General features: G+C 38.4%; 1 protein-coding gene across 3 annotated transcripts in view; it reads left to right on the top strand.

Annotated features, from left to right (window-relative positions):
* Positions 1 to 25,722, top strand: part of raly (RALY heterogeneous nuclear ribonucleoprotein) — a 113,100-nt gene that overhangs the window by 62,387 nt on the left and 24,991 nt on the right. For all 3 annotated transcript variants that reach the window (XM_003448436.5, XM_005453612.4, XM_025907389.1), the window contains exons 2-4: positions 8,868 to 9,196; positions 16,039 to 16,108; positions 17,149 to 17,196. In XM_003448436.5, coding sequence (XP_003448484.2) covers positions 8,941 to 9,196; positions 16,039 to 16,108; positions 17,149 to 17,196 — 374 coding nt within the window. In that variant the 5' untranslated portion in view covers positions 8,868 to 8,940. The remainder of the gene's footprint in view (positions 1 to 8,867; positions 9,197 to 16,038; positions 16,109 to 17,148; positions 17,197 to 25,722) is intronic.

The following is a 25,722-nucleotide window of genomic DNA, read 5'->3' as shown; positions in this document are numbered from 1 at the left end:
ATTTGCATTTCTTTGAGTTAGGCTCTTGACATGTAATTTTCATGATTGTTTGTGAATTTCCAGTCTTCATTTCCATGCAGATTTATGTGTGAAGTGTGAACTGGTGTGTATGTGCAAGTGTGTGTGTCTGTGTTTTAGCCCAGCCTCTAGCCTCGCTCGGGGGTGCAGCTTGACTCTTCAGTTATACATTAAGCCAAAAACCCAAGTGAAAGTGTATGTCTCTGTGCCTTTCAAAGATCTGAGTTTATCCTCACATCCAGCCACAGCTGTTACCTCTAGCAACAATTCTGTGTACATTTGAGGCTGTATGGGTACTTGTGTCATAAGGTCTTGGGCTTTATTAATGGACTGGGTAGGGAAAAAAAGCATCTCCAATAAAGGTATTAACCCTGTATATGCATGTTCTGTATATGCATCACTACAAATACTCTTGTTTAGATTTGAGCTCATGCACTCATCAAATGTTACATTCACCAGATTTAGCTACTCTATGATATATAGGTATATATGCTACAGAGAGAACGAGAGGGAGAGAGTGATGGAAATATTCCTTATGCCTGTGGAACACATCATCCATTCAAGTCCAAACATATGTGTGTCCAAGAGAGCGCAAGGGAAGAAAATAATTGCCAGCCTCTGCTTGAAGGTCAAATGTTCAACATATTCAACATGGGTTGTGGCTAATACATAATGAGACTAAGGCTGGTTCGACTTAAATAAACCTTTTCCTGTTATTTAATGGGCACATCTCATACACACCATGACAGTGTATCACCCTGTCTGTGTGTGTGTAGGGAGATTCTTCATTTTACCACATTAGTCCAGTTTTGTCTTGTTATCCCTGACAAACACATACGTTTCCTTTCCCTTTCCCTCTTTCTCTCTCTGTCAAACACATACACACACACACACACACACACACACACACACACACACACACACACACACACACACACACACACACACACACACACACAGCAACAAATGCGCAAATCAGCTGTATTCACTAAAAAGGGTTAAGACACTGTCCTTGGCAGTTCAAAAAGTTCAGATCCTTCTTTCATACGTACCTAATGAGTTGAACACCAGCTCCATCTCAAAAGTCTTCCCACTGCTGTTTGATAATCATTAGCTGTCTAAATGTGTGCCATGCACACTGTATATATGTTTAACTACTGTCTCAGAAATTGGCATAGAATCTGTCATATCGACATAAGCAGCTCACAAGTAGGATTTATTGCAGGGAAACTGCTCTGGATTGCAGTAGACTCATGTGTGCAATCTTACACCCAGCAACTGTATAGATGGTTAGCCACTAAACAGAAACTTTAAAAAAATAGGACTAATGTGATTAGAGGTGATTTAAATGTCTTGAGTTTGCAATCCTCGGTTACCCAGAAATGAGCTCAACAGCTGTGAGGCATTAACTGCAAATACGCTGGTCACCTTTTATCTTAAACTCTGCCCGAGGGCCTTTCCCTACAGTCTGGCATTATAGCATTATATCCTGGAGTCATTACACGGATGGGTAACTACTGAAGACAGATGAGAGCAGGAGCGATACTGAAATGGGCAATATGAATTGTATTTAAGTTACTTGCAGTGTTGTTGCGCATGGCTGTCAAAAACAGATTACACTTTGGTCAAATAATCTATCACTTCCTGTGCAATTAATACTTATTCTCACTGATTTCATTATCCTATTTCTTCCCTTTCTTCTATGTTTTATGCTGCTAAGTGTGATTTACTCTTAGGTTTAAGGTTAATATTAGTTTGATAACCGAGACAAAATTGTAACAGTCTTAGGTTTAGTACCTCCTGCTACTGTATCAGCCAGTAGCATCATGAAGAGTTTGATGGTCATTGCAGAACTTCTTGCAGCGCAAGAAGTCATACACGATTAGTTTTCTTTATACATTTTTATATACATATTTGTTCTCATATAATCTTTTGTTAAATGCATCATTTAAATGGAGGACAGCTAAGCTAATCTGCAAGCCTGGCAACTCCAAAGCCCAGATCAGCCGATGGCTAAACTGATGTTCTTCCAAACGACCGATTGGCAGATCTTCTCGAGGGCCGCTGTGTAAACTGCTTTAAACTGCCCATAGTTGCTTCAAACCCGAAAGCCCCTTTGCAACCTCCTCTTTTTTATGCTATATCTGAATCATGTCATGTCTGTCATTATGATGTCTTATTCTACTGTACGGGGGCCTCAATGCCTCAGGCTCTCTTCTTCTATTCTTGAAATTTACTTGGAAAGGTGTAAAGTGATCTCTTGGGAACTGTTTGGACAAAGCTATATCACCAAATATAAGTTGCTAAAGAAGGAAATAACAATCCTTTTTGCTTGTTTTTCAGTACTTTTTTTTTCCCATAACCATCATGACAGGTCTTTCTCTTTTATAGAGAAAGAGAGACCTGTTTTCTCTATAATGCAAAGCTCTGGAGATGCAGAAGCCATCTTTATAGTTTTAAAGGTCAATAATGTTTGTGAACATATCTGAGCTTGAGCCATGGGGCTGACTGTGAGAGTATTGACTGTAAGCCCATAGTGATTCTTTCTATCACGGCATTACCACCTTTGGTTGTGAGCACAGTTTGTCGAAGTAACTCTAATCCCAAATGTGCTGCTGTCTCATCTATTTATCATTATGAAGTGTTTCTCCCTGCTGCCTCCCCTGGTGGTGAAATGACCTTTCCTCACTGGGGGCAGAATCACTCGTCATCTTCCAGACTGAAATTCAACTTTTTATGATATACTTCACATTGTGGTCTCCCTTCCGAGTCACAATTTCTTTCAGTTCACACTCACTTCTCTGACAGATCTTCCTGAAAGCACATTTCTTCCCTTTTTCAGGCGTTTCACATGATCAGTATTTGTAAGGCAGGGATTTTGAAACATAACATAATGAACTGCTGATCATTTAGACTGATTTTAATATTACATCTAAAGAAGTGTAGGCCTCATTCGTCTAAGTTAAGGTCAGTTTTTATGATTCAACAACAAGAAAGGGACTAGGCAAGAATGGCATCCATGGGAGGGTTCCAAGGTGAAAACCACTGCAGAACAAAAAGAACATTTTTTACTAAGCTCGTCTCACATTTGCCAAAAAACATCTTGATGATCATTGAGACGCAGGCTTCTTGCTGTTGCCTCACAGCAAGGAGGTCCTAAGATCGACTCCACTACTAGGCCGGGGCTTTTCTGTTTGGATGTTCTCCCGGTGTTTGCATGGGTTCTCTGGCTTCCTCCCACAGTCCATAGACATGCAGTTAGTGGGGTTAAGTTAATCAGTGATTCTAAATTACCCATAGGTGTGAATGGAAGCGCGAATGTCTCTCTGTGTTAGCCATGTATCAGGGTGATGACCTGTCCAGAGTGTACTCCATGTCTCGCGGTAGCTGGGATAGATATCAGCCCTCTTGTGACCCTGATAAGGATAAGCAGAAGAGAATAAATGGATTCAAAGAGGACTGGACCAAAATCCCTCCCCAGAAGTATGAAAGAGTCATTGCCAGTTATCAAAAATTTGTGCAGTTCTTACTGGGTGGTACAACTAGTTATTAGAATTTATTCTATGGGCTTTTTCACATAGGGCCTGTTAGGTTTTGATAGCTCTTTAAAAAATTAAATCATTATTTAAAAAGTGCATTTTGTGTATACTTTGTCTAATATTCAAATCTGTTTGATGTGTAAGGGTAAATGTGATAAATATGCAATAAATAAGAAATCAGTATGGGGCAAATACTTTTTCGCAGCACTGTATCTACAAAAGTAACATGAATTAAACATGGGTACACTGAACGAAGCCAAGGTCAGCAAATGTAGAGCAAACAGGAAATTCCATAATGTAGGATGGCCGTGGTGAAATATATAAAATCACGCCATGGATCATACCGTGTATCACTGAGGCCCAAGGGTGAGTGCCTTAAAAACCTAATCTTTCCACAGTATTTAACTTGTCAGCTTGTCTCAGATATTTGCCTTATTATGTTTTATTTGCAGATGATTTTTTTTTCTCATCTATTCCCATAAATTTCCAGTTGTGTCAGAACTATGCTTAATGGTAAAAAAATAATCATTGATATCAGCATCAAGATTTTGATGCATGCAAATTGTGTGTGTGTGTGTGTGTGTGTGTGTGTGTGTGTGTGTGTGCACGTGCGCTAAATTCCTAATTATGATATTTCCAACAGTGCCTGGAGATGGCATTTGTTCCATCATTATAATCACAGCCAATTACCGTATGGTGTTAGCTTTAATTGCTAATCCTGCACACATGGGATCACTGAGAGAAACATCCTGCATGATTATTATTATTATTTTTTTTTTTTTTTACAGTTATGTGCGTGCACATGTCCAACTTTGGTATAATTAAACACTCAGGAAATAAAGCTAATTTTAGTGTAAAGCTGGGCTTTTCTCTTGCAAGACTCAGAAGGTGGACATTTTAGTGAATGCGAATCGTTGAACCTGGGGAGCTTATCTGCATGTTAATCCTGCACACACAGAGCAGGGAGTAAGTCCATTTCATATTACTGTGCGGTGATTTGACTTCATTGACCTGCACTGGACTTGGCACAAGGTCAGCTTAATCTCGCAGAGTCTGTGTCGTTTGCTTTTGAGCACCTACCATGGATGCTTGTTTTTCTTGAGGTTTTGGGCACGAGGTCAAGCCATGACATGAGTTTTCAGGAAAATAAACAGTGTGACAAGTGTGGTTAATCTCTTATTTCTTGCAAGATGAAAAGGGTAAAAATTCCAAATATTAATGACAAATAAAAATTTAAATTAACACAAGTATTACTTTTTTTTGTATATATATATTTTTAAATGGATATGCAGTATGTGTATGTGTGTGCTAAAAAGTCATTAACATCATTGACACATCATTGAAACACTTGTATTGTTTTGGTCTAAGGTTTATTTGTCTATTTGATAGCAAGTATGATGCTCTTTTGAAGACTTTTGTGTGCAGAGGCACAGGAACTGGCAACAGTGGCAACACTGTGACATCCTTAGAAAATGTAAAATATTCATTTTTGAGAATCTAAATCTGTATTCAAATATTTCTCTAGTTTTTATTACAGTTCATAATACTGTGCCTCTGCCATTAAAAATGTTATACAACTTTGCTCAACACAGATGTGCTGAGCTTTGAAGTCGATTGCTCTGGTCACAAGATTTTCATAAAACTTGCTTTGACCTTGAGGTCGAAGTAACTGAGATTCAAACTGACTTTTACAGCTGAGGGGCAAAAATGCATCCCTGACATGCTATCTTCAGACGTGATCTTAAAAGGACTTTGTTTTCAGAAGCACTGCAGTAACTAAGGTTGTGATCCAAACTGTTTAAAAAAAAATATGCCTTGAAGCTCATTTTAGCTTAAACGCTATTATTGATATTAAAATCAGAGTCATTTCTCAGATTCATTGGATGCATGTGTCAGTGATCCAAAAAACTCAAATAGAGGATGTTAATTTGCTTAACGAACTTGAGGATAAGCAGAGACATATAATGTGTTTGTTTTCCCCCAAAGCAGCTTTCTGTTAGATTTGAGGCATTTTGTTGTTTAATGCTTGATAATGTTTGATCCTATGACCCTCATCCCAGTACAGTGTGAGCCTCTTTATAGTGCATTGTGTACTTTTTGTATAACCTTTTATGGTAATATGGAGACACACTTTAAACAGAATGTCTTCAGGGAAGATCATCGCATGCATCAATACATTTAAGTGCAGTAAATGTAAACATTCATTCAGAACATGATGTTACCAAGCACAATGTTCTGGGTTAAAAGAGTAAGTTACTGTGTAAATGCCAAGAGCTGCATATTCTCCAACACCTACTTAAAGATAGTTCCAAAAGCAAGTCAATCTACATAGACTCCTAGTCTGAATATATTAAGATGTGTACCAGCACAGGAACACTCTATGTACCAGAAAGCTATTTCAGTAATTTTAGGCTATTTCAGTATCTACATACAATATCAATCAATTATTTTCTGGAGGGTTTTTGTCTTCCTTTTGCTGAAAATATACTGTATGACTATAATTATGTTGTTTGGTTGCTTTCATGCTGTAGTATGAACTTATTACCAGTTAAATGCCTTGCTAATGGTATTGTGGGATGGATAAGACTATAAACACATTTCTAGTGCCTAAAAGTTTTTGTAGTAATTTGCATCTGTGGGATGTTGGTAAGTTCCTGCAGTAGAGTGCAGTAGTGCTATATTAATGGCAAACAAAATAAATAAATAAAATCCCAACCTTCACTTCAATTCAGTTCAGTGCAATTTGGCTTTATTTATATTGCGTCAATTCACAACAACAGTTGCCTCTAGGTGCTTCATATTGTTAGGACCTTAACCTTATTATGTATGTGCAATTCAAAACAGGTCAAAACCTGTTTACATTTACCAAAGTCGTCATTCATTCTTCTTAATGCATTTACCACCCCACACACACACCCATACACATAAACACGCTGGATGTGCTGGATCAACACTATTCTGTTGTCCACTAATTGTGGACCTCTAAAACAAACAAACAAACACACACACACACACACACACACACACACAGGTCCTCAAGGCCAAGCTCAATTTGATTTATTAGAGTTTCACCAATCAGTTTTAAGACAGCTCTGTCACTGGGAAGGTCAGTGGAGAAAGGACGAGAGATCATCAATGCACACACACGCGCACATGTACACAAAGGAAGTTGGTTTAACTTGACTTTTTAACCTTTTAACTTTTCTCGAGTTGCAGGTCTGAAACTAAAAATCTTTTTGGTTTAATACTCACAAACATGCCCCCCAAACTCACACAGGCACACACACACACACACACACACAGTCAACAGTGCTGAATCATAAAAAATTTCTTGCTTCCTGGAACTCTAACTCACTGCTGGATATTTCTATTGATAGAGAGGAAAGGAGAAGATATACTATGACCAAAGTTATGCTTACAGAAAAGTGTACACCAACATATTTATCAGAATTACCTTTTTTTTATCACTTGTGCCTCTGCGTGGATTATACAATATGCAGTGGGTGAGGGGTCATTGTTCTAACTAGTGTTCCAATGTCCATACAGAAGGTCGAAGATAACTCAAAAGTTTTAAAATCAGGATCTGAGCAGTTTTTTCTAACCTTGATCATTTGATGAGTCTGACAAAGCTTTGAATATTTGTATTGTTCCGGTGTTTTGCAGGATTTCCAGCCCCCACAGAATTCTTTGAGCTCCTTCGTCTATTATACTTAGCGCTGTTTTCTGTGTACCAAAGTTCTTCTGTTTCATGTCATTGTTGACAGAACAACAAGTTACATTTTTCCATCTCCTGTCTGCTGACTCATCTGTCAGTTTTCACTCCCACTACTCTGCTATCAGTAGTTTACATAAATCACTCACTCATTTGCATGATTCCCTTGGCTTTTTGTAAATGCCAAGTTTATATCTGAATGTCAAGTACAATGAAGCCATGATGAATCAAATTTCAAGTGAGCAATGATCTCCTGGAGTTTTACAGCGGTTTGTGATAGAAGTAGCTAAAAGTTCCTCAATGGTGGATAAGTTACCTGAGATCTCCTCACTTAGGGCTTTGTTTAGGGCTTAAACTCTAACACTGGTTTTGGAAAATTTTAACCGGTATGAATCAAATATCAGCAGTTCCTGTTTGCAAAGCAATCTTGGGTGTGGAGGACAGCAGAAGTACTTTGACTCTAAAGAAAGATTAAAGTGTTCTTAATCTTTTTAAAGTTTGTTTGGTTTCACATCCTTCCGTGCATGTGCAGTAGTGCAGTATTTGTACAGGCGGGGGGCATGCACCCCAAGTTTGTAAATGTGATAAGTCGAGAACAAGGTGACATAAGACTTTCAAACTGATACCATAGGTGAAACCCTGTGGCCTTGAACCCAAGTTTAAGGTCAGAAGTCAAATTTCCTGAAAATCCTGTGAACACAATAAATTGAAAAAAATAATTTAATTTGATAACACAGCTACATCTAGTTCAAATCCCAGTGACCTCAAGATCAGCTTTTCTGAAAATCCACTAGGATTTTCAAATTTAAAACACAGGTGCATCTACTAGGAGGCTGAGGGATAACACTGGGAGCTGCCAGTACTTCTATTTTTGCCCTCAGCATTTCTCTTCTCTCACCCTGATAAGGATAAGCGCAAAAAAATGGATGTATTTTTTTCTACACACATAATTTTGTTCTCTGTTGAATTAACACAGTCTATTATAACGCTACAGATGGCCAAGACCGTATCACTCGATTATTAGTCGTAGCCACTAGCTGCTACCTTAATGGCGACGTAACAGATCGCTAACATAGGTAACTCCTTAAACGTTAACATGTGTGGCAGGCAGGTACAACATTTATGATGTCAGTTTGTTGTTAAAACAGAAACTGAGAGAAGACTACATAAGGGGATGGGACAAAATACAAACTATAGGAGGGAGAAGACAAAAATTTAATAGCATGCTGCAGTGGTATATAAACCTGTGGTGAGTGCAGAAAAAAATCTTCAGTGCATCACAGTGTATTGGGTGAAGTCCATCAGTGGTTTGAGCCTGAAGCAGCATAACTAACAAATGGTTTAGGATCATCTAATCCAGAAATAAAAACAAGCTTCATCAAAGAAGAAATGTTTAAATGTCTGCGTTTTTGATGGGCCATCAGTCTACCCTGCCTTTAGTGTGTTGAAAGGGAAGAATGTTGGTAAAGAAATCAGCATTTACCTTTTTATCTTTGCTCAGTTACCGGAATAATTCTTAAATGTCTGTCAGTGAGACTCCTGCAGCTGTCCTCTATTATCTGTCACTGAAACTAAAAATGTATCTTCTCTCTCTCCAGATACTTGTCTGTCTACATCCCTGCCTTCCAATCCATCCATTTGGCACTTACCTCCATCGCCATTCTCTCCAGGATGTCACTGAAGGTACAAACCAGTAATGTGACCAACAAGACAGACCCAAAGTCCATCAACTCACGGGTGTTTATTGGCAACCTGAATACAGCGGTGGTCAAGAAGTCTGATGTTGAGAGCATCTTTTCCAAGTATGGCCGTGTGCTCGGCTGTTCTGTGCACAAGGGCTATGCCTTTGTCCAGTACGCCAGTGAGAGGCACGCCAGGGGAGCTGTGATTGGGGAGAACGGCAGGGTGCTGGCAGGACAAACACTCGGTGAGTTGATGTGAAACAGCATGTGAATTATAGTTTTACTTAATAAAAAAAGATGAATAAAACTTTTAGGACTTCCACATTGCAAAAACACACTGTTGGTCTATTGGATTAGATATTCAGCTGAAGCTTGTAACCCACCAAAGGATTGATAGATGAATGTCTTCAGAATTTACAGTTTTGTTATAATAAATCCAACATCCAGCAGCTCTGACTACAAAAAACTCTCTAACCTGTGACAACCCTTAAGCATCATTACATCCAATTTCCTCTTTAGTCTCTCTCTCTCTCTCTCATATTTTTTTTTTGCTATTGCGGTGGGAAAAAAACATATCAGAGGAGCAAAAACAGTTAAGCGGAGTGTGCCTTTAAGCTGCTGGAGTGTTTTTCTCCCCCTGCCTGGTCCCCCGGCGAAGCAGGAAGAGACGAGCTGTCAGTGAGCTGGTGTGAAGAACTCGACTGGTTTATGCTCAGTCACTGCAGGGCTCCAAGCACATTTCTATAATAGCTTCTCTCAGTGCGGCGTGTGCGAGAACGAGAATGTACGTGGATGAGTGTAACTGAAAGAAGCGTTTCTGTGTGTGTATCTTAGTGTTCTTATAGTGGTTTGAAAGGTTAATTGCTCTTTCACTAACAAAACTCTCTCTCTCTTTGTGTGTGTGTGTGTGTGTGTGTTTGTGTTTATGTGTAATGGAGGATAAAGCTGTGACAGCTAAGGGGCCTCTAAGTGATGCTCTCTGCCCCTCTGCAGCTTTTGTGTAGGTAGGTGTGTGTGTGCGTGTGTTGCTGTAGAAATCATATAAAAGCCATCTTCTTTTTCTGTACCACTTAAATATCTTTTTATTCTCTTATCCTGTCCTTTCCACTCTCTGAGGCACTTTTTAAGCATGGCCAATACCTTGGGGATTCAGTTTCCTTTTTAACAGAAGACTCAAACAATACATGCAATGACATGAAGACAGTTTATGTTGAGACTGTCAAAAGACTGACTCTGCTAACAGACTGCTTGAAAAAATAGTCATAAAAAAGCAAAAAATGTGCAATACAGCACAAAAAAGAAAATCATCAGAAGAAGAATCATGGAATTTTAAGACACAGTCAAATTAAGAGTTGACCTGTAAAACGACCACTCACTAGAATGTGTTTCAGAGACTTGGGAAGCCTGAAGTATTAAAAAAAAAAAGCTGCAGTCCTCGAATTCTTAAATCATATTGTTATTCCAAATATGACAATATTCCTGAATCATGGTCAGTAACATCACAAAATCAGTTATGCAGCAATTAAAAATGCCCCATGAGGTTTGCTTTTGTACATTTTAACACACGTACAACATGTTTGTCAGTTATCAAAACCTTTAGTTTTAAAAATTAATGTGGAACATACATATATACATATACATGTAGTATATTGCGCTCATCCTGTTTGTTTCCAACTATTTAAATGATAAATTAAAAAAAGTAAATCAATAAGCAGAATACAGAATTTGGCTGACGTATGTGGCTGCCATAACTTTGCTTATAGCTAACTTTAACTGCACAGTATTAGTTAGTTTGTGAGAATTAAAAACAAATTATAATAAAGAAACTCTATAAAAATAATCAGCATGGATTACTTCACATAAGCAGGCATAACCACATATTATTATTACAAGAATTTATATATAATTATGTGGTCCAAAATGAGTTTTCATAAAATCTGTTGTCACCAGGCTCTTCTCAGTCTAGTCCAGTGAGGGAGGGAGAAATCAGAAAGCTGGCTTAGTACTCCTCTAAGGCACAAAGAGTACTGTACAGGGTATTTGCCTCAGTATGGTCCTCAAATTTCTGTAAACACTGTAAAACATGAGAAAAAACCCCAGCATGTTGTGTCATCAAACGCATATTTTGACCTTTTGCTTTAGACAAGAGCACAAAGTTAGTGCTCCAGCCAAGGTAATCATATCAGCGTAGTATTGATTCATAAACCACTATAATTTTAATGCGCTCATCAGCTGACAGATGAAGTGTTTTTACAGACTGAAATGACTTGCTCCTCAAAGGGACATAGAAAGTGTGTGTGTGTGTGTCCCTAACAGACTTCCTCTTTAAATAGCAGGACCTACAGGTAAAGTCAGTGAGGCATATGGAGCAGCAGGTGGACTGTGTGTGTCTGTGTGTGTCTGTGTTTTTCCCTAGGTCATAGAGGGGAAGGTATGTGTGTTTGTGTGTTTCCTGCAAACCAATGGACTCCAACCATTTTCACACCTGGCTGGAGTCACAGTTCTGGATCACTGCCTCAAACTCACACACACACTCACACCCACACACACACTCACACACACATATGCACGTGCACACTCTCCTTCACGGTGAAGTTAAAAGGCTTGAATCTATAGCCTCTGGTTGCTGAAAACTCACTTTCCGTCCTCATCCTCGCTCCATCCTGTTATTATCCTCAATGGATCCTTTTTCTTCATCTTTCTTCATCTCTGTCTTCATCTTTCAACATTTCTCAGATGAAAAAATTTGTCTGCGAAATTTAGTAACTCGGTGTTTTCAATTACTGTAAAATGTACAGTTTTTTTGGGCAATAAGACCTCATGTAAGTGCAGAAATGTTACATCTGCCTTCGTAGTATTTAACATAGCAGAAAACTCAAATGCACAGTACAGCCAAACATAGCTTAAACATAACCACAGTATCCAAATGCAATTTGCTTATCCATCAGCTTCAAATCCTTTTATATACTTTTCAACTTGTGGTGATGTCTTTATGCTTCAAGTGCTGCCTGCACTACATAAAATTTAACAAGACAGGAGCATCACCTTATATTCAAGCAGAGGAGGATTTAAGGGGGGCTGGTGTTGGATGACTAGCATCAGCTGCTTTTTTTAGTAGCTCACAGGCACTGGCTCATTAGCAGTTAGTTGATCAACAATCATACTCAAGCAGATGAACAGAACGGCCAGTATGAGCTAAGACTGTTTGCTCTCCTAAAATGCTCGTGTCAACAGTGTTTCCTGTTGCTTCCTCTGTAACCAGCCCAAATAGCTCCCCATGTAACATTTTGCTTCTGCCTTAACTCACACTACATTACAATAATGTTAAAACTACAATAATATTACATATTGTTTTATCTGATTCTATTTATATTATTACATATTGTTTTATCTGATTCTTTACTTAATATTTCTGATTTTAGCAACGTGCTGTGTATCCTCTCCTTGTAGTCAAATACGATCACAAACTAATAAAGTGGTGCTAGTAGTTTTGCAGAACTGAGATCACAATATTATTGATTTATTACTAATTTAGCTTAAGCAACAGCAATTTTAAACAAACAGGTTTTCAACCATTTTTGAAACTTTTAATTTATTTTATATTTGAGTATATTTTACTGCTTTACTGCACTTGCCTGTATTTTTGCTTCAGTAAACTTTACAATCTAAAGATACTTTGGAGAGTGAAAAAACACATGTAAACACCGCACATCAAACCTGAAGAGGTATTTTCCCAAGTTGCCAGTAATTTTTGCTTGGAAATATCTAAATATCTCACTGATTTGTGAGAGGCTGCAGTATCAGTGCTTCATTCCGAGTTCTGGGTCCCAGTCTGATACAAATCTGCTGAAGCCTTTTCTTCTGTATGGAGTTTGTTTCCTCCAGTTTTGTAAGGCTTTCATAGAGATGCTCTGGTTTACTCCTACAATCCAAAGTCATGCAGGTTAGGTGAACTGGAAAGTAAATGCTGTTCTGTGATAGACTGGTGAGCTGTGGTGCTCCGTGACCCAGTGCATGCTGGAATTGACTCTGGTGCTCTGGGGACTTTGAACCATGAAGTGATTTAGAAATGGATGGATGGTGATTCATCAGTGCAAGTTCTGTTTTTCCCCCTCTGTTAGCAGACTAGCCATTAACCATCTACCCATGCTGGGTGGAAATAGAGCAAATGAGCTCTAATAGTCTGTTAAATTTAAGACCACAACGTAGGAATCAGCTCATGACATTTTCATCATTCATAATGACAGATCCTTTGTTTTCCTTTCACTGTGTAATTAACAACACAAATATGAACCAAAAAAACCGTCTCAACAAACTGTCTTTAATAATCTTACAGTAAGGACGCATTGTTCTTAGTTTCTGTACTATTTTCCTCCCAATTCATTCAAATCATTTTGCCTCCTGAAAACATACATATTTCATTAATCCTAACTTGGTGTAATTAAGTTTTCATATTTTAGTTGTTCATAATTTATATTGCAGTATTTACAAAACATTAGAAGAACACAACAATTATTTCAGGACTTGAGGGGAGAAAAGTGATTTACGGGTTATTGTTGTGCCTCAAAGCAGGGGCGGATCTAGAGAAATTTTCTTAGGGTGGCAAGAGGGTGGCAAAGAAATCAAATGGGGTGGCAAAATCAAGGTTTTCTTTTCAAACACATATGCAGGTGGTTACATATGGTTAAAATGATTCAAATGCAGTAAGTATACATGTTTTTCATATAAATATAGTCTATAACTTAATTATTGTCTGTAGCCCACATAATTACACACTTTAGTTACATAAAACATGTGAGTTTTGATGTTATGTACTGTATAGCCTGTATAATAAATAAATATGTAGCCCAATAAGTATAAAATCCAGAAAGCTACACAACATGGGGCGGTTCATTTACAAACACAAGTCTAACTTAAGTTTCACACTGTTTTTTGTTAGAAAACAATCACATTGTTACATGCTTAAATTACACAAAATGTCAGAAATCTGCACTGTCTGAAATACAACCGGCCATTTTTGACTCCTTTTGAGTTTACGTTTGTATTTCACCCTCAGATTGTTTCATTTTATTTTTTCCCCTTGCCTTGTTTGGTATCATTCTTTTCAGCTCAACTGAATTTAGTTGTTTTTTTCACTGACACACTGCATTAGTACTACTATTACTATTAATAGTACTATTACTGATCTGAAATCACACAAAGAACTTTAAATCCTAGTAGTATTTTTTACTGTAAAAAAAAAAACACAGACATGTTGAGTAAATTTTTATAACTTGAAATGCAAATATAAAATGTACATTTTGTAAACAGATACAACTATTTATCTAAAAATGCAGCCAATACACCTGCCGTTTTTTCATTTTGTACAACCATTTAAAAATATTACTAAAACTAAAATGAGAGAACAATCAGGTGTTGCAATAAGATGCCCCTAAATGATGTGTGCCAGTAAAAAAAAAGGTTTGTCCACCAAAAGACAGAGGAGAACAGCACAGGGCTAAACCTGCAGGCCTGACAACAGGAGGTGTATCACTCCGCTGGTTTTCTACTTAGTGACAGTGTTTACGTTGCAAATGTGCCTTAGTGACATTCATTAGTGCCCTCACTGACACACAAAACAAAACGACTACACAACAGAACAACTACACAAGACAACACAATACACTAAGTATACACTCCACACTAAACGTCACAAATCTCCCACATCTAAAAACTCTCTCTCTCACTCGCTCGCTCTGTCTCGCTGCCGTTACCGTCACTCCCAAAACTTTTCCCTCTTCCTAAACAACAAAATCCCACATGTTGACTTTTTTAAAAATTGGTCGACATGGTGCATTTTTCCACTGATAGGAAAGAGGTGGCTTCTTTTCCTTTCTTTACTGTTTTCTCGCTTTCCTTAGAAAACGCTTAAAACACACATCATATCATAACTCTGGATTTACTGGCCTGTAATTAAAATTTAAAAACTTTGAAGTCCGAACTTTCAATGTGGGCTGAAATAGAGACTCAGCATGGCTGCAGCTTTTTTGCTATGTCAGCTTAACATAGTCATGTGATTTGTAGGTGCAGCGTGTCCGTGGACCACAGAGGGTTAATAACACTCACCTTCCTTCCATTTCCAGAGTGTAACATCCAGCCACCTGTGTAAAATCCGAAATTCCCATGGTGTTGTTCAAAATGTGCTCTGGCACAATCATAAGCATCGCTTGCTACTGAAAACAAGAAAAAAGCCGGACCTGCTATGGGCTGAACCATTTGTTAATGGTGCAGGGGGGGAACACTATCCAATATCTTCAGTTTTAGCATTTATATTCACTGTTGACTGTAACTACGCTCAAACTGTTAATGCTATCTTATTTTAATAAACAACACTGTCATATGCAAAACTGGGGTGGCACTTGGGGTGGCAAGGGATGATTTTTGCCACCCTTCTAGATCTGCCCCTGCCTCAAAGGAAGATGATACTGGGTTAAAACATGCTTTCCAAGGTTTGTTTGGTTGTCAGTCTGTCTTTGTTAGACCTGTGGTTGACAGACAACCTCTTCAGGGTATAGCCTGCTTTTATCCCAGTCAGCTAAAATAAGCTCAGGCCCTCCACACCTTTAGCTGGATGTCTGATTCAGAAAGTTTGCTGATAATTTCTTTTTTTTTTTTTCATTTTCTTTCATTTTCTTTGGCCTACACAGCAGCTACATATATTTGTAATTGCTTCTACAACCGTGTAATTATTGTAGAGCATGTACTTTGGATGTACTGTTATATTCCTTTTTGACATAAGAGAATGAGCGAAGTAACAAACACAGCTGAGGGGTTACTTTTTTGGTTTTTTCCCCTCCCCTTCTGTACAGTATGCGGGAACTGACCTAACAGCTGGCACTGTTATTGTTGTAAAATAGCTCAACAGCTACCTCTAGTGGAAGTTACAAGATAACACAGGAACTGGCTTAGATCTACGTTAAAGACACTGTACAGATAGGGTTACTGTTTTGTGATCTAGCTACAGTACTTTATAATAATCGATTAATATAATTTTATTTGGTAGTTAACAGAGTGTTTGTTCTTTTTTTTATATATATATATATTCCAGATATCAACATGGCGGGAGAGCCAAAGCCCAGACCCAAAGGCCTGAAACGATCAGCAGCTTCTCTCTACAGGTACACACTGCTATTTATCAGACTGATCGATTATTTGATTAATGTGTCACTTAAATTCCTAAGCAGCTCTTTGAGTGTTTCAGGAACTTGCTAAAAAGCTTCTTTTTAAGGCCAAGGGATTAATTAGGAAGCCTGGCAGAGAGTAATATGACCACAAACGGCATTGCTACATAAACAAATGGACACACACGAGAAAGTTGTAGTATAGCATCAAAAACCACCTACAATGCATAACAACAATTTCCCTTCTGGGATCAATAAAGTTTCTATCTATCAATTTGTAATAAACCCACGGCAGACCCGACCATGTACTCATGCTTTTCAGCACCTTATTCACGGTTGCTTGTTTACACACTGGCTGCAGCTTTTCAGCTCACAGCCACACACTCCAACAACAACACTCAGGACCCAGTACAGCCTTTTAATACGGGTGCAGCGTGATAGCTGATGGTGCTCAGGTGTGTCCGCCTCGCCGCAGAAGATCCACCGACCACGCCCTGCCACACTATCTATCTATAAAGAAGTACTGAGGACTTTTCTTTATATTTACATTGGTGCTGAGTCATGTTCACTCTACCATTTAAACCTGTCATTGTCTGCATACTAAAGTAGGCTCATAGCTACCAACTGTGATACTGTGACTGGTCATTTTTAGTGATAAAAGGAACAGGTTTATTTTTCAACCTGCTTCACTTCACTGTGCTTCTCAGGACATGCTAACAGACTGTGGATGCTAACAGGAATTTTAAAATATGTGTCATAAATGCACTGATTCTTGGCCTCTAGCAGTCTGTTTGACGATCTATTGTCTCTTGTTTTATCTCTGGTTTCAATACCTTTTGTCTGGTTTTCTGGTTTCTTTCCCACAGAGATTGTAACTATTTTATACACTCTTATTTTTCATTTGTATTTTTAACTATAAACTGCATGGAAATGCCAAAAAGCTTTTTTTTGCCATATGGTGCTTTATGTGTAGTTTCATGCTCGTGTAATGAAAAATACTCTATAACTCTATGTTCTGCTGTGCTTTTTCTACCCAGCGGCTATGAGTTTGATTATGACTACTACAGAGAAGACTTCTATGACAGGTAACACATGGACTGTTTTCAGCTGTCAGCAACAGGTTAATTATAGTAACCCCTCAGGTAACATATGGACATCTCTATCCAGCAGTAACAGAGAAAGTATGGGTTTTAGGCCCTTTATTAGTTTCCAATTGTGGAAAAAATGTTTTGACCACTACATATATATATATATATATATATTTAGAATAAACGAAAATTGTAAAGGTCAAAATATCGGGTTGGATATTTTGATCTATAAAAAATGCCACAAATTTGAAAAAGTTACAGTATATCACTTATTTCATTATTTTAGAGTTCCCAGTTTCTTCCCAAAGGCCATAACCACCCTTAGCTCATACACGCACCGATAACACAGTCCCACCCCCCCATCTATAAACCACCACTGTGCAGTACCAATATGTGCAATATGTGCAATAACCCAAATTGTATATACATAACACTATTATTTACATTTTTACTTTTTAACACTGGATTGGATATTTGTACATTTTTTTCTGTTAATACTGTTGATCTGTATATAGTGCTGCAGAACTGTGCCATTTGCTCTTCCGTGTCTGCAGTTTCACTCTGGACAACACCAACTTCTGTTTCAAACGAACACAAATTATGTGTGGAGGATCTTTCTGATGATGACAGTTCGGTCTCTGGCTTTGACCCAGACGTTTTCAGCATTTTTTATTATTGGAGGCCTCCAGGCTGAGACTGTCAAAGCAGAGTTCTAATACTCAGCAGAAATGACCTGAACTCGGCTGTGTGCCACCGTGTGCCAGCACATCGAAAATTCAGGACTTTTTTCACCATACCGTTTGCTCACCATCTGTCTTACATACCAGTTTTTGCATCCCAGAGAGTTCTCCACGTCCCTAAAATAAAAATGAAGTCAAAGCTAATGTCTTGATGTTGGAATTTCATATAAAAGAACCAGAACATCTCCTAATGACCAGCAACTACTGAAAATGCAAAAATGCACGCCTTACTTCACACCACACAGTCCAAATACTGTGATAATGGTTGAACGAGGTTTTTTCTCACTGTTTCATGTGCTGGGTCGGATCTCATTTAGTGGGAACAGTGGGGACTTTTATACTTACTGATGGACTGCAGCTTTTTTGAAGAGACTGATTTATATTACGGTGCCCACTGTGGAGACTGTCACAAATCCTTACAGCAGCAAGATTCTATGAGCTGATATTTATGACAGCAAAACTTGACAGTTGATCAGACTTAATGCTAACACAGCACGAAGGTTAACAGTATCTTTCATCATATTGATAAGATCTACAAGATTTCAGACAAAATCTTTCAACACAATATTATCCTCCTTAAGGGGATTTTTTTTCTCTTTTTTTGTACCTTTCTTTCAAAAAGTCTTATCTGAGAAACATCTGGTTGAATTTAGACCATTTAAACTGACCTCTGCAGTCAGGTCACAGTGTGGTAACTATTACTGCTCTGACAAGACCAGGTGAAAGTCATCATCAAAGGCATTGCAGTTGTGGTTAAAAGAAAAGAAAAACTTCATCTGTAGTCCAGGAATTCCTCAGACTCTAAGCTAATTGTTGTTCCCAGTCATGTATGTCTGAAATGATTTTCATTAGTGTTAAAGCCTTCAAAATAAAATCTTTACATATGTTAAGTAGACAAATACACATGTGAAAGGTGGGCATTTTTTTTGGTTTTGCTGCTTTTTTCTTGTTGAAAAGAATAAATAAAGTTTTAGGAAGAAAAGAAAATTTGGAATAGGCAGTATAAGTCACAATCCTAAAAAAAACCCTGTAACCTTTTTTCATTTTATTGAACAGTCTGAGCAATCACTTTCAGTCCACCCTGGGAAAAAAGTGAATGTAAGTGACAACAACCTCTTTAAAAGTTATTTGGAGGCAGGTATTCCATTTAAGGAAATCAAATTTAAAGTGTGGGTTGTAGAGATGGCCCTTGATGTGTCTGCTGTATTTGATTTGGTGTAAACCATCCCCAATCTTAATTTCCAAAGGACATTAGAGGGAGGATTGTTCTTGACATGCAAGAAATTTAATACTGTTGTTATTCTCCTATTCACATCAAAAGCACAATAAATAATCCTAAAAGAGGCGAGAAACAGCTAAAACAAACCCAAAAAGCAGAAACCTCTACAATTTGCAAAAAAATCTTCATTCTTGTGTCTTGTGTGGTTTTTTTTGTTTGTTTTTTTTAAGCTTTAAAATGAACAATACCACAAATGAAAGATATATCAGTTTTACAAAGACTAAAGGTTCCACAACACTTCAGGACAAAAATAAAAAAATTAATAAATGAAGTGCACACTATTAACGAAACTTCATCGCAGCTGTTGTACTTCATTTGCTACCTCAAGGCCTCCAGGCCATACAACGGCTGAAGGTGGTGGTGGTGAAACCGTTCGTGACCTGACGTTTGGGATAGTTTCATGATGCACCAAGACAGAAAAAGAAAGAAAGAAAAACAAAGCACACAGGAAAAAATAAGAAAAACTACTCAAATAAGAAAAAGTGTTCATATCTTGAACTGGCCAAAGTTTAACACAGTTGATGATCTGACTCCAGATATGGCCTAGAGAGGAAAGCTCTGAAAGGATATGCCAGAAATAGTGATGAATTGAAATGGAAGGGAAATGGTCTAAAATTCCTTCTTGTCATTTTTCAAGGTTCTGCAAACAGCATCAGGAAAAATCCTTTGAAAGTCCTTTGAAAGTGGTGGCTGCTAAATTAGGTTCTGTTCTACGAATCACTAAATTGAAGGGTTCATATAATTTTTTCCAGACTTTACTGAGTGATGACGAAACGGCATTAAAAGGCACGAAAATTACAACTGTTCGCGTGTAATGACACTGTATTTACATATAATTGTGACAATATGAGGTCAGACCATATTAAGCATATTCACTAATCTTAGTAACTCAGCAAGCAGGGAGGCTTTTCCTCTTTCAACTTTCAACAACTACATGTGTGAGCAGAACAGAAAGCAGAAATTGCTTGGTGAGAAGAATCTATGATAATGCATCCAGATGACACCAGATGTCAAAATAGTATCTGTATCCAATCAAAGAATACAATCTTTGCATTTACCCAGAGAAAGAAAATCACTAAAACAATAGGGGGTTATTTGGTGTCATTATATGTTGAGGTTTTTGAAGCTCGTGGTGCCAAGCATTCGTGTTTCGGGATGGTCATGCTAACAGGAGAAAAACAAAGCCTCTCTCAAAGCCTCTTGACTGCTGTCAAAATGTGTCAAGCTTTGGTTTGAAATACAAAAGTCTAATGCAGTGAAGTGGGGGTAATTGAGGTTTCTCTGTCTCCCAGAGAAGAAGACCAGTTGCGTCTATTAATCCTCTTATTCATCACAATTCCACTAAAGTTTGCCTTACCTCTAAACAAAGAGTGAACAAAGAATTTTGCTGTCAGGGGTGTTTGAAGACATGGCTAAAATGTGGGCTAGTGTGGGAATTTCTTGCATTGGGATGCTTCCTGTAACCCATGCAAACCCTTTCTTTCACTATTTGGGTGACAGAAAAAGATCTGTTTGCCTTTCTGTAAAAGTTACCGCATGCCACTGCTGTTTAGTGTCATATTATCCCAATAGAGCAATTCGCTCTTAGAGTGCATGCTTACTTGTGGTTCCTGGAGCTGCTAGAAGCATAATGGAAAGTATAGCCTACAGCTATTAAAATTTTCTTTATTTAAAAGGCAAGCTTGAAAGCCTGTGGAGCAGTTCCTAATTTGGGTTCAGACGCCAGGCACCTTCAGCTTTAAACTTTTTTTTAAAGCTGAAATTTTTTACATTTTTGTTATTAAAGCTTATGGTCAGCTCAGCTAACCCTGAGCCATCCATTGGTTATGCTGCTATAGGCTTTGGCTCCTGGTGGACTTCTCATGATGCACTAAGCATTGCATTTATATGTTATGGCTGCATGACATGTCACAGCAGATGGCTGGGTTAGGGTTAGGGCCCTGTCTGTGATTGTTGGAGGTCACTTTCTGTGAGAAGGGAGATCTTCTTTGCCAGTATCACCAAGTGCATGCTCATAAGCACTTTTCAGATAGTTTCCATCTAACATTGTGGGATCTTTACATTGCGATTTGAAGTGCCTTAACGCAGCTGTTATTGTGAATTGGTGCTACATTATACAGGGTGGGCCATTTATATGGATACACCGTAATAAAATGGGAATGGTTGGTGATATTAAAGTCCTGTTTGTGGCACATTAGTATATGTGAGGGGACAAACTCCTCAAGATGGGTGGTGACCATGGTGGCCATTTAGAAGTCGGCCATCTTGGATACAACTTTTGTTTTTTCAATAGGAAGAGGGCCATGTGACATATCAAACTTATTGGTAATGTCACAAGAAAAACAATGGTGTGCTTGGTTTCAACATAACTTTATTCTTTCATGAGTTATTTACAAATTTCTCTTTGTTCACAGCCATTGACATGTCGAAGAGGTTAACACGTGAGGAGCGGATCGAAATTGTGTTGATATCTGGTGAACGCAGTAACCGGGTCATTGCAGCAGATTTCAATGCAAGACACCCTACGAGACCACCCATCTCCCATGCTACAGTTAGCAAACTGCTTGCTAAGCTTCGTGAAGTGTTGGATTTGCTAAAATGTGGACGCAAGAAAACTGTCACTAATGAAGAAACATCAGTGGCTGTCCTAGCTTCATTCAGCAAGAGCCCACAGCGTAGCACTCGCCGCATGTCACTGGAGAGCGGCATTAGTCGAACATCCCTTCGGCGGATATTAGCTACTCACAAATGGCACCCTTACAAACTCCAGCTACTGCAGCATCTCAACGAGGATGACCCAGATCGGCGCACAGAATTTGCAGAATGGGCAAAACAAAAATTGGAACAGGACCCTCAGTTCACGCAAAAGATTTTGTTCAGTGATGAGGCAAACTTTTATGTGAATGTTGAAGTTAACAATCAAAACCACCGCTATTGGTCTGACACTAACCCACATTGGATGGATCCCTCCAAGACTGCTGGAACAACAAAACTGATGGTTTGGTGAGGTATATGGGGTACAACGATAGTGGGTCCATTCTTCATCAATGGAAACCTCAAGGCCACTAGATGAACAGTTTCCTGGAAAGTGGATTGGTCGTCGTGGGCCAGTTGAATGGCCCCCAAGGTCTCCCGATCTGACCCCCTTAGACTTTTATCCTTGGGGTCATCTGAAGGCAATTGTCTATGGTGTGAAGATATGAGATGTGCAGCACCTGAAACTACGGATACTGGATGCCTGTGCTGGCATTTCTCCTGCGGTGTTGCTATCAGTGTGTGAAGAGTGGGAGAAGAGGGTTGCATTGACAATCCAACACAATGGGCAGCACATTGAACACATTTTATAAGTGGTCAGAAACTTGTAAATAACTCATGAAAGAATAAAGTTACGTTGAAACCAAGCACACCATTGTTTTTCTTGTGACATTACCAATAAGTTTGATGTGTCACATGGCCCTCTTCCTATTGAAAAAACAAAAGTTGTATCCAAGATGGCCGACTTCTAAATGGCCACCATGGTCACCACCCATCTTGAGGAGTTTGCCCCCTCACATATACTAATGTGCCACAAACAGGACTTTAATATCACCAACCATTCCCATTTTATTACGGTGTATCCATATAAATGGCCCATCCTGTATATTGGCATGTATTCCTTTATCCGTACAATTTCCACTTCTAATAATCACCCACACAGTTTCAAATTTGTCAAGTAATATCAAATTTCCACCCCCTCAAAGGCTGACTGCCTTTACCCCATCTCCAGTTTAGAGAATGGAAATCAGCTAAGACAGCTTGTGAAGCATGGGGTTTGAATTCTTGTTGAATTCTTTGTGTGTAAAACTATAAAGAAAGTAAACCTCAAGCAGCAGTCAGCTGATTACAGCCTGTACACTGGAACTGTCAATGGAAATTATCGTGGCTTTTCCCCACACTGAGCCACTACAACCAATCTTTGTGTTCCCCTACCTGCTGAATCCCACTTTAACCCCTGACCCTACTCATTTTCCTGTTTAACTGTGGAGGCAAAATCAACTCTACAATATAGGCAACAGAAAATTAAGGTATTTTTTAATTGTTTTTCACTGTGTTCTACATAACAGATTTAAACTGAGTACATTCAGGAAAATTAGAATTTAGATTGAATAACTTTCATATTCATTTCATATTCTTGTATACTGAATTAATATAGCATATGACTCAGTTAGCATTGCACATAAATAGCTGGTAGAATTGTCCTTTAAAGTGCTCCTTTTTATTTTCTTACTTGGAGTACATTTCCGAGTCTGTACTTTTTTACTTTTACCTAAGTTAAGAAGTTGATTGAGTACATCAGCTTTTAATTTTTTCAAAAATGTTGTTTTACTTAAGTATCTCTACTCTTGCCACCTCTGAAATTATTTTGTTTGTAGTCCAGGGTGGTATGATTGTACAGAAGACATCTTTAATGACCTTAAAAAACAAGAACTGGGTGAACAATTTTGAAATGTCAGGGAGTGTATGACTTTTGACCACAACTGTTTGCTACAGTATGCGTAAATATAACTGAAGTAATGTTGCTTTGTAATGTGTTACACCCAACACTGATTATGGGATATGCGCACTCAAAAAAAAAAAAAAAAAAAAAAAATCAGAGTTACAAGGAGAGCGTTCTAACCTGCAGGGCAACTAACAATATTTGGAGAATATTTAATATCAAGAGTATATAAAAATGAACTCAGAAGAAGTAGTAGAGAAAATAAGCATCTTTCTCCCATCTTATTCTTTCACCGAATTATTAGTAGTTTAAATATGTTTTATGAAACGATAGAATTCCAATGTATAGAAAAGACTACAAACTGTAAGCTCTAGTAGCTTGATTTGCAGTCACAAGGACGGAATGGACTGAGGCACAGACCAGCAGGGTTAGAAAGAAAAGTCACAATTTTATTTACACAATCACCTGGTGAAACTATATACAGTGCGAAGGGTTAAGGATTTCCAGGGATCCAGGGAAGGAAGGGAAACGGGTCCAAATAACACACTCCACTCCTTCGTCCTCATTCTCACGTTTCTGCTCCACTCCACACCACACTACACTACCAGACTTCAGGGAAAACAGGTCAGGAAGCAGGGCCAGGTCCAGGGAATTGAGGTTACTCAGCAATCCAGCAAAGAAGTCCACTGAACCACCATCTTAAATAGTGGCTTGGGCAAAGAATGCAATCAGACAGATCCGTGGCAGGTGGTTGATTAGCCCAGGTGAGCTCCGCCCACGCAGACAGAGGAAAAACAGGAGAGAGAGAGAGAAAGAGACACAAAAACATGTGGCCTGCACACTAGGTCAGCCGAGGAGACATGGAGACCATGACTCTAACCCCCTTTCTGTTGGAAGACTAGCTGAGGTAAATATTGTATGTGCTCACAAAGAAACTGGAACATAGATCTAACCTAAACCTGTCGCTAACCAATTTGGTTGTGAATAGTTATTTGGTCTAAATATTTTCATATTTTCCTTTAAGTTTAGAGTTAAATGTGTTATTTTCTGTGGAAGCGACATTTGAATGACAACATTTCTTGTCACGTTCCAATATACTGTCACTTGCAAAAAAGTCTAAATTTATTTCATTCAGCATGCCATAAAGGATTAATGGCGTTTGTGTGGATAGCATATGCAATCCTTTGAACCCAGCGTAAACCAGTTTCTGTGGTTTAGACTTGAAAGATCATTTATACGCACCATCAGTTTGAAATTAAATAAGCACCTCATCCAAGGATTACCACAGCATGACTCTCACATTGCCAATTTATTTAAAAGACAAGTATGTCAGAAATGTTGAACAAAGTGGTTGCTTCCTACAACTTATTTAATAATCGTATATACTATTAGGACAATATTTCAAGAACACACATATTTAATGACTTCCCAGTTGTAGACCCCATACACGTTTAAAGCTAATCAGGAAGAAACCGATTCGTGCATTTACACCCACAGCAAAGTCAGTGAAATGCAGGCTGACACTTACTACACATGCACAAGTCATGGTCTTAACAATAAACAAATGAAAAAAACTTCTCAGTACATCTCTACCACACCAGCTGTGAGCCTCACGTAGTGTAGATATCTACTGTCAACAGATATCCTCTTTTAAAATTAAACATTAAATTTAAAAATACAAAACAAAAGACAGCCTCACTCTAATTAATCGGGGCTTTCTTTGCTAAAGATCAGATAGAGCATAGGAGCAACACAGAGAATTTATGGCCAAAGGTTTGTGAACACCCTTGTGTGGCTGGTGAAGATGCTAAAAGTTATGGACATTCATATGCTGTTATAATAATTCATTGCTCTGGAAAAGATTAGCACCAGATTTTGAAACCTTTCTGCAGTAATGTGCTTTCATTTAGCTACAAGATCACTGACAAAAGTTGGGAACACGCTCACAGCCTTATCCCAAATAATGTTTGATGGGGATTGATGTGAGCCAAGTTATTCCAGGCCAAACTGGCAAAAACATTGCTTCA

The sequence above is a fragment of the Oreochromis niloticus genome, linkage group LG5 (genome assembly GCF_001858045.2).
Source record: "Oreochromis niloticus isolate F11D_XX linkage group LG5, O_niloticus_UMD_NMBU, whole genome shotgun sequence".
Taxonomy (NCBI): Eukaryota; Metazoa; Chordata; class Actinopteri; order Cichliformes; family Cichlidae; genus Oreochromis; species Oreochromis niloticus.
This window is presented reverse-complemented; position numbering and strand designations above follow the sequence as displayed.